General features: G+C 37.3%; 2 protein-coding genes across 8 annotated transcripts in view; both read right to left on the bottom strand.

The window, feature by feature from the left end:
• LOC134804747 (protein AF-10) overlaps window positions 1-15354 on the bottom strand; it is a 453368-nt gene that overhangs the window by 21148 nt on the left and 416866 nt on the right. The window lies entirely within an intron of this gene.
• LOC134804840 (transmembrane protein 198) lies at window positions 348-14339 on the bottom strand. The gene is made up of 9 exons (XM_063778116.1): window positions 14152-14339; window positions 12181-12417; window positions 10309-10419; window positions 8560-8711; window positions 4637-4709; window positions 4281-4372; window positions 3419-3563; window positions 2520-2656; window positions 348-554 (listed from the first exon to the last, which is right to left on the bottom strand). The coding sequence occupies exons 2-9, from the start codon at window positions 12362-12364 to the stop codon at window positions 381-383; spliced, it is 1068 nt and encodes a 355-aa protein (XP_063634186.1). The 5' UTR covers window positions 12365-12417; window positions 14152-14339; the 3' UTR covers window positions 348-380.

Here is a 15354-nt window from a genome sequence, read left to right as displayed (position 1 = left end):
TGGGCGGCGCGTGCTCGGACGGCGCCAGCACGGTGAGGTGCGTGGAGTCGAGTGACCGCTCAACACTCTCCACAGCCTTGTCGGTAACTTACCGTCGGCTAGTGAGCGGGCCGGATCTGGTTGAGGTCGTCGTCCGAGTCGGTGGGCGACGCGTGCTCGGACGGCGCCAGCACGGTGAGGTGCGTGGAGTCGAGTGACGCTCAACACTCTCAACAGGCTTGTCGGTAACTTACCGTCGGCTAGTGAGCGGGCCGGATCTGGTTGAGGTCGTCGTCCGAGTCGGTGGGCGGCGCGTGCTCGGACGGCGCCAGCACGGTGAGGTGCGTGGAGTCGAGGGAAGCTCAACACTCTCAACAGGCTTGTCGGTAACTTACCGTCGGCTAGTGAGCGGGCCGGATCTGGTTGAGGTCATCGTCCGAGTCGGTGGGCGGCGCGTGCTCGGACGGCGCCAGCACGGTGAGGTGCGTGGAGTCACTCTGCAGCGTGCTGCACTCGCCGCCGCCGCCGCTCCAGTTGCCGCACTGAGCCTTCTTCTGCAGCGCTTGCACGTAAGACTGCAATTTCCACAAGTTTCGTTAATTTATTTATTTATTTAGAAAATCAGGCAACAAGGCCCATATTACCTTACAGACTAACATACATATGTATTTTATAAACTTAAAACTAAACACTATTTAAATAAAAGTTTACTGAGTGCCTGGAGGATAAATTGCTTCCTGAGTCAGAAAACTGGTTGGTTCCTGTTTGTGGAACTGCGTTGAATTTGAGAGCGTAAAACGAACATTCTACGGAATCCGTGTTCTGTATAATCCCGAGTTTTATCGACAGTTTAACCTAAACGCAAAATTAAAACTTCATACTGCTACCCCCTTATTCATAAAACTTTACGGGCCTGATTTAGTTAAATTATGTTTTATACAAATACATACATAAGTCAAAATGACAAATAAATGCAAATGATTCATAGCTAATTCAGGCCCGTACTTTTATGAATAACGGACCACGGAAACCCTGCCCCAAGAGTAGTAAATACAGTACCGTCTTTACCATAAGGGCACACGGGGCTCGTGCCCAGGGCCCCCATCCTCAGGGGGCCCCGAGATCAGACAGTAACAGTATATTTGATTACACATAATAAATAGAAGATCATATTAGAAAAATGTTAGTTTAATTCGCTTTCTTTACTTTGCAAAAGGGCCCCAAAATTCTTATGTGCCCAAGGGCCCCAGCGTAGTTTAAGACGGCACTGAGTAAATATATGCTATTTGGAGCCAAATGGAGGACCTCATTAGTCACAATGTCTTATGAAGGACGCCCGAGCTGCGTCATATTTAGTTGATTGTTGAACAACGTGCATTACGTCAAATCATTAGTCATTGATTATAATATGACATCAACTTCATTATAAATTGATTTAATTATTTGTTATTCCCATACAACAGAGAGAAATAATAAGAAATTTTCCTGGCGAGTGCCTTAGTCAAATTTTTATTTCATCCACATTCAACATAGGCAGTTAATAAATTGTAAACGTCGAGTAATTACATCCCTTCACATTTATAAAAATAGGGATGTAGTGCATAATTCTTTTCCATAGTATTTCCACGGAAACGTACTCGACGAACGTGTCTTCCTATTTCAGTCAGTCGCGGTACAAAAAGTACTGAAGTTGACTGAAGTAGCATGACAAATACGAACGTTTCCGAGAAAAATACGATGGAAAACAATTATGCACTACACTTGTAGGAGGTATCAAGTTGTGATACTTGGAATCGGAACTGTGAGGTGAGAACCGTAACGCTATAGACCGACTGGCGGCGTGAAAAAAGTTTATTGCAAAAATTTCATTTTTGGTACAAGCTTTTATTGCTGACTGTACGTTTCATTCCACAACGAATACTCATCGAGACAATTCTAAAAGCCCCAAACACAATTAGGTTGCGTTGTTTTATCACAAGAGTTCCTATGGTCACCTCCTGTCTCCATCATCAGATCAGCTCGATGGTACCATAATATTGCATTGTCATCCGACTTATGTATGCAAAATTTCAGCTCAATCGGAAACCGGGAAGTGGATCAAATTTAACTTGCAAGATTTGATTACAGACCGGCAGACAGACAACGGGACAGGTGAAACTAAATAAAAACTTGTAAAAAACTAAAGACCCGAGTGAATAAAATTGATATAATGCACTTATAAAAAGTAAAAGGTAAGTTTAGTAAAGTTTCGTGGTTTTCGACATAATCGAACTTTTATTACAGTGAAACAAGGAACCAAAATTAGAAAAGTGCGATTATCTTAAAAACCACAAAACTTTTACTAGACCCATATGTGCACTTTCTAGACCAGCCTAAGGTGCCCTATAGGTGGTTAGAAGGTCATCCATTAATTACGGGGCACCCTGTATAAAACAAAGTCCCCCGCCGCTTGTCTTTAGGTGTACAATTAGTTAAGGTTTTGTGTAACCCGTGCGAAGCCGGGGCGGGGCGCTAGTCTATAATAATATTATATGATGTACCTGGGATATGACGTCGCCGTGCGCAGTGCGCACCTGGTACAGATAGCGGTACTTGCGCTGCTTCATCTCGGCGCGCTGCTCGCGCGTCACCGGCCGCGTCTGCTGCGCCTTCAGCCGACGCTTCTGCGCTCCTATACCTAAACAAACGTATTACTTATCACATGTTATATTATGCACGTTGGCGTATCTCTGTGAACTAATATAATACACGTTAATCCTCACTATGCCTTGATTTGTAAAGATGTGGGAGGAAATTTCTGAAGGGGATATAACTCCCCATTATAGGCATAGTGTAATGGGCTAATGGCGTTATTCATAAACGCATTACAAGTCTAAACTAGCTATTGAATCGTTTGTCTTTATCTGTCATTTTGACTTATGTATTTGTAAGAAAGTGATAAATCATAATTTAACTAATTCAGGCTCGTAAAGTTTTATGAATAGGGGGGGTAAGGGCTTGTGCACAAATCACGCGAGGTTCGATAGGGGGTGGGGGGGTCACGAAAAAATCACGATAGATCACGTTGGGGGAGGGGGGGTATAAGGAAACCTCACGTGTATTTCTCTACAGTGAATGAAACTATGAAAAAAACACCTACCACATGAGTAGATACTTTTTCTCGGTTTCGTTAAACATAAATCTTCACTCTGCACTTCAAAATAGACTGGCTATTTAACGAAAATAGAAAAATAAACAAGATTTTCTATATACAATACAATTTTTCTTAAAATTAGGTCGAATGAAAAAATTTCAAAAATTACACGTGAGGTTGTGTGGGGGTAGCCAAAAACCTCACCAAATATCACCAGGGGGGAGGGGAGGGTCAAAAAGTAGCCGAAAACACCTCGCGTGATTTGTGCACAACCCCTAAGAGTATGCAAAGAACAACATAGCTTACTCTGCTCATGGTAGATCCCGGAGGCGGTGAGCGCGGCCTGCGCAAACAGGCCGAGCAGCGCGGCCGCCGGCCAGGCCACGAGCGCCAGCCACGACAGGCGGCACGGCGGCGCCACCACCGGCTCCAACTTCGCGCGCTCCCATAGCTGCACAGAAACATACGATCAGTGGGAGTGGAACAAGTGACTTTCGTTACGACGCTTGCACATTAGAAAACGTACATTTTCAAATGTTCTGAGAGCGGCTTAAGCAAATAAGAAACTGGATTTGCGACAATATTGAAACTCAGTTTTCGTTGCTAAAATGTGTGATACCTGTTTAATTACCATTCAGAATCAAATATAAAAGGCTGTTCGCTGCATGCAAACAATGTGGGGTACCTGGCAACCTCATACTTTGCACTCGGCTACCGACCCGGTGAATACCTATCTGAACAATCCACCTGTGACGTTGTTTTTAGAACTCCGTAAAACTTTATTGACGGAGAACTTATGGGATCACTTCGGTGTCTCAAATCGGTTAAATGCGTTTTTTCGTAAAGATCCTTCTTTGTAGAAGTCTGTTAAAATGTAGCATGATTATATGCTGCATGCAGGCCACATACCTATTAAGCGAATCGATCGAAAACCCATTCATTTAATTCAGCTCAGTATTTTTGACGAAGCGATGGAACAAACAAGACATTCATACATTACTCATATAGTAATAACTCTTCCCTTGATATTGCCGCAGTCGAGTAAAAATCGATTGATTACAAAAAATATCGGAATTCCATAGTTGTCAGGCTATTAAACACGGCGCCGTGGCTACAGCGGCAGCGGTAGGAACGGATGCGGGCGACGCAGCGAGCGTGCAATACTGACCCACTTGAGCATCATCATTCTCTCGAGGAAGTAGTCCAGCGCCGTGGCGATCACCGCGCCGCCGTACACCGCCGTGCCGAAAATCGTCACAACTGCAAAACAATCACACATCGTAACATACAAATTGACGAAATGTGTACTTGAGATCGCTATGCCCAGATCGATAGCCGTGATGGTAAAATAGTTTCAGAGTTTATTCAATGGTAAATTTTTCAAATTGTGTCATAATGTTGTTCTAGTTTTAGTCGCCAGTCGATCCTCAATAATTCAACTTGCTGTAGGTACTCATATATTTGAGGAAGAGACCGCGGCTCATGTTGTTTACTTGAGTCGCGTGCATGCGTAATATGACTCACCTTTTTTCCAGTACAAATTGATGACCGCGAAGAATATGCCGGAACCGAGCAACGCCACGATGCAAAGCCAATACTGGAACAAAAGTATTTTTCATTTTGGTATTTTTATTGTCTACGTACGCTGACGCTCACGTTACAATACCTAGTATGTAGGTACCTACATACAGGTTTTTCATTTTTTTTTAAAGATAGTATTTTATTAATAGCAATATGAGAAATTCTTTTGATGATTATTTTAACAAGTAAATCCAATGTATAAAAAAACATCTGCCATCAATAATAATATAATACTATTGTACAATCTAGCATTACAACACAAATATTAAAACTATCAATTTTCTCCTCGGTTCCTAATAGTCGAATATGAATTTCCTTATGCATTATGCATAAATTCTGTAGTTTTATTGCACAGGCAGCTCAAAAACACAATTTCACGTAGATACCTATACCTACGTAAAACAGGCCCGACGAGTTTTTACCGCTGGGCAAACAACACAAGTTGTACCAAGTCGAATTTAAGCGGGTTGTCTCTTCAAAATACATATGTTGTAAATAATAAAAGTAAGAAATAACCTACAGATATAATAACACAATTTGTTACTTAGTATTTTTATTTTAACTTCTGTATTTTAAGAGCAAATGCATTCACACAACTTCACACACATGAAACCAAAAATTTAGAATAAAACTAATAGATAAAAAATGTGTCTTTTTATTTATATCAATAATCATCATAAACATTAAAAAGTTATGGCCGGTAGAAACAAATCTGTGTGTGGGTGTGTCTTATTATAGTTTTTTATAAGATACCTACCGAGCTATAATAGTACTATCATAGATAAGATCCGTAGATAACAGATATATTTCGGACGTAATTCGCAACCACGTCATACTGAAGCATCGCATACATATTGATGAGTTGTAGTTGAAGTAATTGTAATTACGTGCTAAGCAATTAACATCATTGAATACTTATTATTTGATTGCTATAACTCTACGCGTGCAACAGCATTCTAGCTTAACAAATGTAGACTGTAGACTTTGGATCTGAACGTCTATGGATCCGCCATTTTTTTAATTATTAAAAATTGCCTTAAATACATTTATCATTTATAATTATTAACCAGCTTATAAAATCCCACGAGATTAAGAAATAAGGGAAAGAGCCGGGCATATGAAAGTATTTTTGCCCAAGCTAAAACGGACATGCTTTGCGTTCGCTCGTTCAATAAAATAAACAACACCACAGGGAAATGTATGTATGTAGGGTAGACCGAGGCGAATCGGGTCATTTTTTGTTTGACGGTCAATAAATACAATTTTTAAGGTGATACTGTTTTTATTAATATTCAGTTGGATAAATTATTTATTAATGAACAGAATCCAAGGTTCAGACATAAAATCAAACTTAAATATGATTTATGAAAAATAAAATACAAAACCTCTTAAAAAATCCGATTCGCCCCATTTTAAGGAGTAAAACGGATCAAAAAACTCTGTCATAAAATCTTAATTAATAATGGTTAACAATGTTAATCATATGATTAAGAATCACAAAGGTCAAATAATTGACATCAACTATCATTCGTATCTTTAATTTTGCATTTGAGCATTATTTTTATTCCTCCTTTCTAGTTCAATTTTTTATCACGCCACCTACAGAAAGCGCAGCATAATATCAATCCTATATGCTACTATATATTTTAACAATACATCCAAAACATGCTAATGGCCATTTAGCAACAAAATCGAATAACTTAAATGAAAATAAACAAAAAGTGTAAACTTTTGCAAACCAAAACATGAAAAATCACACATATCCGATTCACCCCATATGAGAAAATTTGTTGTTAGTGACAAAAGACTCTACGTAGGGACAGCGGTTTCGTTAAAACCTTATTAGCAGCTGTAGTCATATTTTCTCCCGACCATTCCCCCTGGTACCTCTTCTTTTTATACGTACGCACCATCTAAAACATGCGAACATAAAATAAGCCAAAAAAACGTCCAAAAACCTTGTTTTATAGTGTGATCCTAATCGCCCCCAATCAGATGATCCGAATAACCCCATATGATATGTTTGAATTATTTTCGCGTAACGGAAATATACCTTAAAATACAATAAAAACAAAATCAAATCAGGAAACACTATGCGCCATTAACAATAAGTAACAACAATTACAAACCTTTAGCCTTTTGCGTTTACTTTTATCACGGACTGTATTTGCACATTTTTTACATCGGAGGTAAAATCACAATACACCTGTACGAGCGACTCATCGGGAAGTGTCACCGTGACCGACGCGTGAGTCTTTTCCAATGGCAGTAACTGTGGCGATATGCGTTAGGAACAGAGCGAACGCGGGACGCTGATTGACTGGCCGTAACTAACCGCGATCTTTCAAATTTTACAGAAATGCTTATTTTGATCCGATTTCCCCAGTGATCCGATTCGCCTCGGTCTACCCTACATACGTAATAATGTATCAAATAGGCATTACACAGACTGCAAGACGCAAGAAATTTCGATACTGTTTTATAGAAAAAGAAAAGTCTAACTCATGCGTAGTGTGCTCCTCCAACTTGTTAATCGATCCAACTTGGTATATCGATTGATTTTGTAAAAAGTATTTTAGGCATGAAAGTGTTACTGAGGATATGGGAGTGGTCATTTCTCCATACAATCCTCCTCAGCTCCCATATCCTCTTAAGCGAGTCAGCAAAATCCTTTCATATATTTTTTATTATTCCCTCAACAGGTGCACATATGCAATATGATCTAGCAGTTAGTTATGGTTACATAGTAACTAAACTACGGTCTATTGAGCGATGCAATTGAGGCCCCATTATGTACTTGTATCAATGTGCAAACAGAATGCATCCTATTGATCTAAATTACTCGAGTTAAGAGATTACGTATTGCAGATTGCCGTGCCCGTATAGTAACTACTATGATTTATATAATCAGGAGCAAAGGTTTTTAAACGAACGATTTTTCATAATAATTCGCACACGCTCTCGCTCTCTTAAGTAAAGAGCAGATTATTTTGAATAAGTAATTCACCCGCAAGCTATTTCTGGTAGAGATTGGAAAAGAATCAGACAATCATCTAAGTAGTATAAACGTACTAGTTAACTATAACTCGAGTAAAGTTTTGTATTACCTGATCCAAACAAACATGAATGAACAATAATTAAACTGAGATTTAAAGCCATTTAGGCATTGACTCTAAACGATAATAGTACATTATTGTCGAGGCTCGGAAGTAGCTACTTGCAGGCTGAGGATTCGTTTTAAACGGACGACCTTGGGAGTCCGTTTAATTGAATCCGAAGCCAGCAAGTAGCCTTCCAGCCGAGTCATATATAGTGCTTTTCTCAAAAATGGTGCAAGAAATATAAATATCATAGAAATATTTTACAAAAGCAACTTTCTTACGTACATATTTTCACAGAAAAAAGTAGAAACAATTGAAAAAATTAGCTTTGCCGCCTTTTTATTTTTTGAATAAAAAAATAGAAGTGTATTTTTCTGCCGAAAATACGCCAACCTATTTGAGACAGCTAAATAGTCGCGGTACTAATCATCTGTTTGGCTGTTTAATGGGCCTGTGCCTTCATTTGATATGGCCATTTCAACTTTTAAAAAGTTTGTAACTCGACAAATAATGGAATTTGTATGCAACATTGCAGTCCCAAAATCGAGACTGCAATGTTTTTAACTTTTTAATTTTTGACTCACCATAAACTACGCGCTTCGCAACCTATTTTTTAAACGGCAAAGTCGACTTTGCCGTCCATTTTTGAGAAAAAGAACATTACAGTCTCTGCTTAGGGGTTTTATTAACCGTTTTAAATAATAAATAAATAGGACATTCAAAATAAAAGAATGTTTAAGGTAAAAGGGTTATGTAGTTACTTACCGTAGTAGGCCTATTGTCCAAAAAATGGTCGTAGATGGCAAGTCCAGCAAGTGCCAGCAGAAGTCCTGTGTGGAAGCCCGTCATAAACAGGCCTACGTACTGTATCAGCATGGTGATGAGGCCAAATAACAGCCCCGCGCACAATGCCACACCTCAAACAAAACACATTTTTACTCACATTTCCTCAATCAGATATACACATCAACTGCTATATTTATTAACAGTTATACCTAACAACTCATGCTTAAAGACCATTCATATGCTTGGAACTAGGCCAAATGAATAGGCACATACCTAATATAACATATAATATAATTTTCACTTCTCATGCTTAAAAAGTGCACCTTTATGTCGTGCGTAGACGACATAAAATCGCATTTTATGCTCTAGAGCATAAAAGTAAAATTTTCTTCTAAGGCTAAGGTAATCAGCCAAACAGTTAAAACATATTGCACAATTTTACTGAGCAATAAAATTGTGTAGATGACAAAATTATTTTATTTTTGCTACAATTTATTAGAAATCCGTATTTTCTGTCATTAAATTTAGTAAATCACATAAAATAGGAGTCGATTATCGTTCAAAAATGCTCCGAAATGTTTGACTTGGCAGAAAACCAAGCGTCTGAAACTCTGATCACATGTTGAAAATAAAAAAAAAATAATTAAAAAGTTAGTTGGCGGGAATTGGTTATGTATTATGTTCTTTCGCTTTACGACAATTTCGTGGTGTAAATTGCCGTGAAAAATATAATTTTATTTTCCTCGCAATCGAAGTGAAAAGCAGAGTGTACAACAAGGGCATAAATGTCCATTTTTACCCTCGTCTACTATTTTGGTCTTCGCTTCGCTCAGACCAAAAAATTGCCTCGAATAAAAAATGGGTCACTTTATGCCCTTGTTGTACAATCTACTATTTTAATACAGTTGCTCAAAAAGTGCTACTTTTCGTAGCTGTTTAGCGTTCGCAAAGTTGGTTTTTGCGAACTAGTACTTTTTACTTTTCCAGCCTTTTTAAATTTAATTCTGACCGTAATCGAAACGTCCACACCAAAGAGTTTGGATGTTCAAAAACTTTATATAATTTTTATTTTGCCATTAAACATTTATTACGTACAAAAAGTATTGTTACAAGATATAAAGTAAATATTTATTAGTTATTATATAAATAAAACGCTATATAATACGATGTTTCACTAAAAACCTTTTTTATTATTTGGCTGAATGGATATCATTGCCACGTTGGCTGTCGTTAACAGAAAAAATGAAAAATGAAAAAGTAAAACCAGTGCCCGCCATTTTCACTTAAAATGTACTTGCATCAAAATAATTAACTTTAATTGCAACTGTAAGAGTGTTTTTGTATGAAATGAGTTAATGTGATTAATTTTGCAATGTAAACCAACGCTGAACGTAGTTTATTATAGTGCTGTATAATATACATACAATATCATTCAAATTCAAGGGAAAATTCGTAACTGTAAGTGTAACTCATGTAACCAATATTTGTTTACTTTTGATTTTTTCGCAAATGTATTAAAAAACGTCGTTCAATGTAAGTGTGGAAGTGTTATTATTTACTTGTCCCGTGTCTTTTATTCGCCTACGGCTCATAAATAATAACACACTTTCCACACTTGCATTGAAATGTACTATTAAGAAACACTTGAATAACTGCCGCCCTCTATGTGAGTCAGGTAAAACATCTCTATAACCACTCGACAATCCATGAATGCTAAAATTAACTTACAAACATTCCCGTATGGCGGCATTAGGTGATCCTGGAGACATATCAAATACACTATTGTCGAACCAAAAGTGAATCCTGTCAGAAACATGCTGGCTTTAAAACATCGATAACCTGTAAATAAAATGGCACATATAATCTTTCGTCTTAAAACCTGCAAATTTTTTCAAGACTAGGTAATTTGATTTCTGATAAGTGATAACTATTTGTTATAACCAAAAAGAATAGATAGTATAGAGGGGTCCTGTCATTGTAAATTTTGTAGTCACTGTAAATTTACTGCCATCTATCGACACACGACTAAAACTCAAAATGAAAACGTATAAAGTTATCAAAACATGTATATATATGGATAAATAATTTTATTATTTTTATATCATTTTGATCCATGTTCATTCACTGATATCTATGTGTTAAAATTGTTAAATATGAAACGGTGTCGTCACGCCATCTAGCCGAGGATAGGCTAAAGGTGTGTGCGCCATCTATTCGAGAATGACTTTTGCTTCAATTCCGAGGCACGTTTTTTCCTTAGACTTTATTCGTCTTATACGAAGTTACATATGTCTTTGGTTATAACTAACAAGGAAGGGTACACCACAGACTCATTTTTTATATAAAAAAAAATATAATAAGGGGTCATCCATTAATTACGTCACACGAATTTCTAGGTTTTTTGACCCCTCCCCCCCCCTTGTCACATTTGGTCACATTTGGCAAACCCCTCCCCCCTAGTGTGACGTCACATTTTTTCTACGAAATCGCCAAATCGAATTAAGTAAGTACCTAAGTATTATTAATATTTTATCAAAATATTTTTGATGATATAAATATTAGTAATTTTATAACCCAAAACTGCTTAGGAAAGAAAATTAAAAGAATAAAAACGATTATCGTTTTAAAAACTTGTTATTTAAATGTACAGCGAATAAAATAATTTAAAAAAAAATTTCGGTTACTGATGAAGTTAAAGTGACGTCACAAAGTTTGTGTCTCCCCCCTCCCCCATGTCACAATATGTCACATTTTCTTGACCCCCTCCCTCCCCCTAAACGTGTGACGTAATTAATGGATGACCCCTAAATAAATATATTTCTATATACAAAATTAGTTTGTGGTGAAATGACAAAACACGTCCCCATTCTTTATTCATGTTCTCCAACATATAACGAAACCAGTAATTAATTATCAATTTTTTTTAACAAATCTCTTCTCAGAAATTAGGTTTGGTAAATTTTCAGTACTTTGAAGGCCATTTTCAACCTAACAGGTTGAGTTTGGGCAGCTAAAAAAATACGTGTCCGTTATTTTAGACTACTCTATAACATATATCAAAATAAATCAAATCGGAGTCGGACAATTGGGTACCCATCCTTGTAAGTATAATCATCATCGTCAATGTAGAAATCGTAATTTTGACAATAAGCGGTTTTTACTTCAACTCTAGCATCCGATTACGCAACGCAAGAGGCATCCAAATCCATAAATAATTTACGGCTGAATCTTTAACATGCCTTTACAAAAGGAAAAAACTGAATGCTTAATAGGATCACTCATTACCATACATCGGGGTTTTCGGTGCGGGAATGATTTCGTGTATTTATAACTTTGTTTATTGTAAAATAATTACCAAACTATGAATTAAACATAGGTAGTAAGGTCCAAATGTGCTTAGAAATGTTAAATTAGTATCGTTTTTTACAGTTTTTACCTGTTATTTGGCTAGTGTAACACATTCCCTCACCGAAAACCCCAATGTATGCTCATTACTGCCTGTCTGTCTCTTTTTTCATCTGTCACAGCCAATATTCTCCAAAAGTACTGGACTGATCGAGTTAATATCCCATAATAGTAATGACATAAATGTATACTAACCAAATAATGTGTAAACAATCCCAAACACAATATACATAGCACAAATGACGCTTATGATGGGGTCATAGTTGTAATCAATGGAGGTGCAGAAGGAGCCCTCAATGTGGGGCCCGCTGAACTTGATGGTCATGTTGGGAGGTGCCCGGGTGGACTGCGGCACCAGCTGGCCCGCAGATGATGACATCGCGGATTTATATATTTACTGTTTTACTTTCTTGGCCATGCAGCAAGCTCAATCTGGAAAAAATCATCTTGTACACTTCTGAGTTTACTATCCATGGCTACAGTTGAATTACTTCCTGTTTGATAAAGTTTGTCAATCCTAAATAAGGCATCATCGGACAGTCTCGACACATATGGTAAGAAAGTAAGTTGATGTCTTCAATATTGTTATAATGCAATAGAAGATCTTTGAAACGGCCGAGACATAGTTTGTAAACCAAGGTGTAAAGTCAAGGTTTAGGGGCTTGGCTTTTGCTGAGATCTGATAACTTTTCACAGTAAAAGCTAGTGAATCTTGGCCGCCAATTTTACATGAAATGTTTTTGGTGGTAAACATTAAGTTGTCAAGCGGACCCCAGGCTCTCATGAGCCGTGGGAAAATGCCGGGATAACGCGAGGAAGAAGAGAGAGTTTTTGGTGGTAACCATAATTCAATACTGCCAGTGCAAAATGCTAATCACTCAGTTTTTTTTAGGATTCCATACCTCAAACGGAATAAACGGAATGCTTATAGGATCACTCATTACTGCCCATCTGTCTGTTTTTTCATCTGTCACAGCCAATTTCCTCCAAAAGTACTGGACTGACTGAGTTAATATTTGATACACATTTAGTAAGTTGGTGACCATAAGACAAGAGGGCCACTTTTGGAAGGTAAATTAGAAAATTCTTAAAAAGATTTGCATTCCATATTGTGTGATTTATACAAGGCAAGGGCATGTTGTGAGAATCATGGAACATTTGGTCGTAATATAGACCATTTGTTTGCACACTATGGTACTAATGATAACAAAATTTTTGCTGTAATTACTATGGTGATAATATTTAAAAACACAGGTGAACTAGGCTTGCGAACTAGGGTGATAATGTTTAAAAACACAGGTGAACTAGGCTTGTGAACTAGGGTGATAATGTTTAAAAACACAGGTGAACTAGGCTTGTGAACTAGGGTGGTAATGTTTAAAAACACAGGTGCTTGTTAATTTTGTTGTAAGATACTTTTAAGGCCTTAATTGAATATTTTTACCTCAACATTTTAAGTGATTCCATTGTGTTACCAAAGCTACCCGCATAAATTGTAATGTGTTATATTTATTGGACACACTATAAGTTTATAGCTTAAGCCAACACACTTTACATGCATGTAATGTAAAACAGTAGAATTAATAATTAAAATAAGACTAATTAAAGCTCTTTACCTGTAAACAATTTTTCCAATTTTCCCTTAGAGGAATAATTAGAATTATCTACTATGTAAGTATAGTCTGTTTTTTTTTTGCATTCCATGTAATTTTATTTTAATAAGATGAGGGTATTTGTATTGTAGGAGAGAATAGGTAAATCTAATCGGACATAAACTAGGCCTGTTATGAATTTAAAGTCGGTTCATTTCTTAGCAAACCACTACCCACTATGTTAAAAATACAATATCATTACTATGTATATGTACCTATACCTATTCAGTTTTTCAATATTATAAGCTTCAGCAGAAAAAAGAAAGCGAGCAAAGAGGTACCAACGATTTCCACCTGGTTTGTAAAGCCAGTCAAATAAGTAATTAACAAGAGTTGGTATTTCGCGATCGCACTTTCACAACGACAAAAATGAATTTATATATCCACAAGCGGACACAACGTAAGAACTTGCCAAGAAGGAACAAAAACTAAATATTATTTATTATATTTTAAGGCTTGGGCATTATATTAAGCTCATTTACAAGGGTAAACAAATCCTATAAGAAACACTTACCATTTTTCATGAGTTTCTATTTCGCATTGTATTTTTGACCACGCAGTTCTGGGGACACTAGTAAAGACAGCACTTTAATTTTTATTGAATAAGTTAACGCATATTGTAAAATTATGAGAGGTTTCGTGATTTCTCAGGATTAAGCTACATTTAAACAAAGGATTCAACTCATCGAGTTCACAGTCAAACCCGTCTTGACCGTATCGTCATGTCATTTCATTCGTTTCGTTTAGTTTCGTTTCAATATTTTCTTAGTGATGGGCGATATGACATAACCAATACCGGTTTTTTGACAACTATTTTATCGGATTATATTGCATGTATAGTTGGTCAAACCAATTTGTCAGTCAGTAAGAACCAGGAAAACTATACTCATCCTTTTCTTTTGGGTGCTTGTACTAGTGTAAGACAAAAATAGTATAATTCTCTCTGTCTACGATTGAAATGAGAGTGAGACAGTCCTTTGACAAACTATAGGATTTGATACTACCAAGGCTAGATTCTACGTTATAGATTTATTAGCTTTCCTGTATCACAGTTACACTCTCCTGTATAAGTTCACTAGAGGCCTCTATGCGTGATATACATAACTAGAGCAGAGCAAAGTGAAGGCGTGTGTTCATTAAGTACATGGCTAGCGCTTGATACATGCACGATGATGCACAATGATGTGCAATAAAAACTAGCATCGGTATTCCCGGTAAACTAGCAATGGTGCATATACCTTTGAATACTTCAATGTTGTTCGCACATGTGGCTACAACGTCCTCAGATCTGAATGGAAAGTAGTTGTGTGTGCTGTGGTGCCTGTGGCTAGTACGTATGGAAAGACACTGAGAGAGACAGTAATACCTTTATGCTTATTTTCTTGAGCTCTTACTGCGTTTAAAAATGTACGAATAAACATCCTTACAAGCCAGTGAGGCAAGTGGGTGCTTGCACTTAGCTCATCCTATTTGCTTGCACTTAGCTCATCATATTGCTGCCGCTGTTGTTGGCAAGTAGCCACGTCAGGATCCGAGTATAAACATGCTATTGATGGTCAAGCAAATCTTGTCAGTAGAAAAAGGCGCGAAATTCAAATTTTCTATGGGATGATATCCTTTCGCGCCTACATTTTTCAAATTTGTCGCCTTTTTCTACTGACAAGATCTACTTGACCCAGTTATATAACGCCTACAGTAGGCAAAGCGTTAAAACTTA

This window comes from Cydia splendana, chromosome Z (assembly GCF_910591565.1).
Source record: "Cydia splendana chromosome Z, ilCydSple1.2, whole genome shotgun sequence".
Classification (NCBI taxonomy): Eukaryota; Metazoa; Arthropoda; class Insecta; order Lepidoptera; family Tortricidae; genus Cydia; species Cydia splendana.
Note: the sequence above shows the minus strand (reverse complement) of the source record. Positions and strands in the feature narration are given on the sequence as shown.

Bases quoted from the DNA above. Each gene is read 5' to 3' on its own strand.
- LOC134804840 (XM_063778116.1), bottom strand. From the start codon at position 12,364: ATGTCATCATCTGCGGGCCAGCTGGTGCCGCAGTCCACCCGGGCACCT. The intron at 4,710-8,559 runs GTAAGTAACTAC...CTTTTGTTCCAG, and splicing joins TGGACAATAGGCCTACTACG to TATTGGCTTTGCATCGTGGC. The intron at 2,657-3,418 runs GTAAGCTATGTT...ACGTTTGTTTAG, and splicing joins CGGGATCTACCATGAGCAGA to GTATAGGAGCGCAGAAGCGT.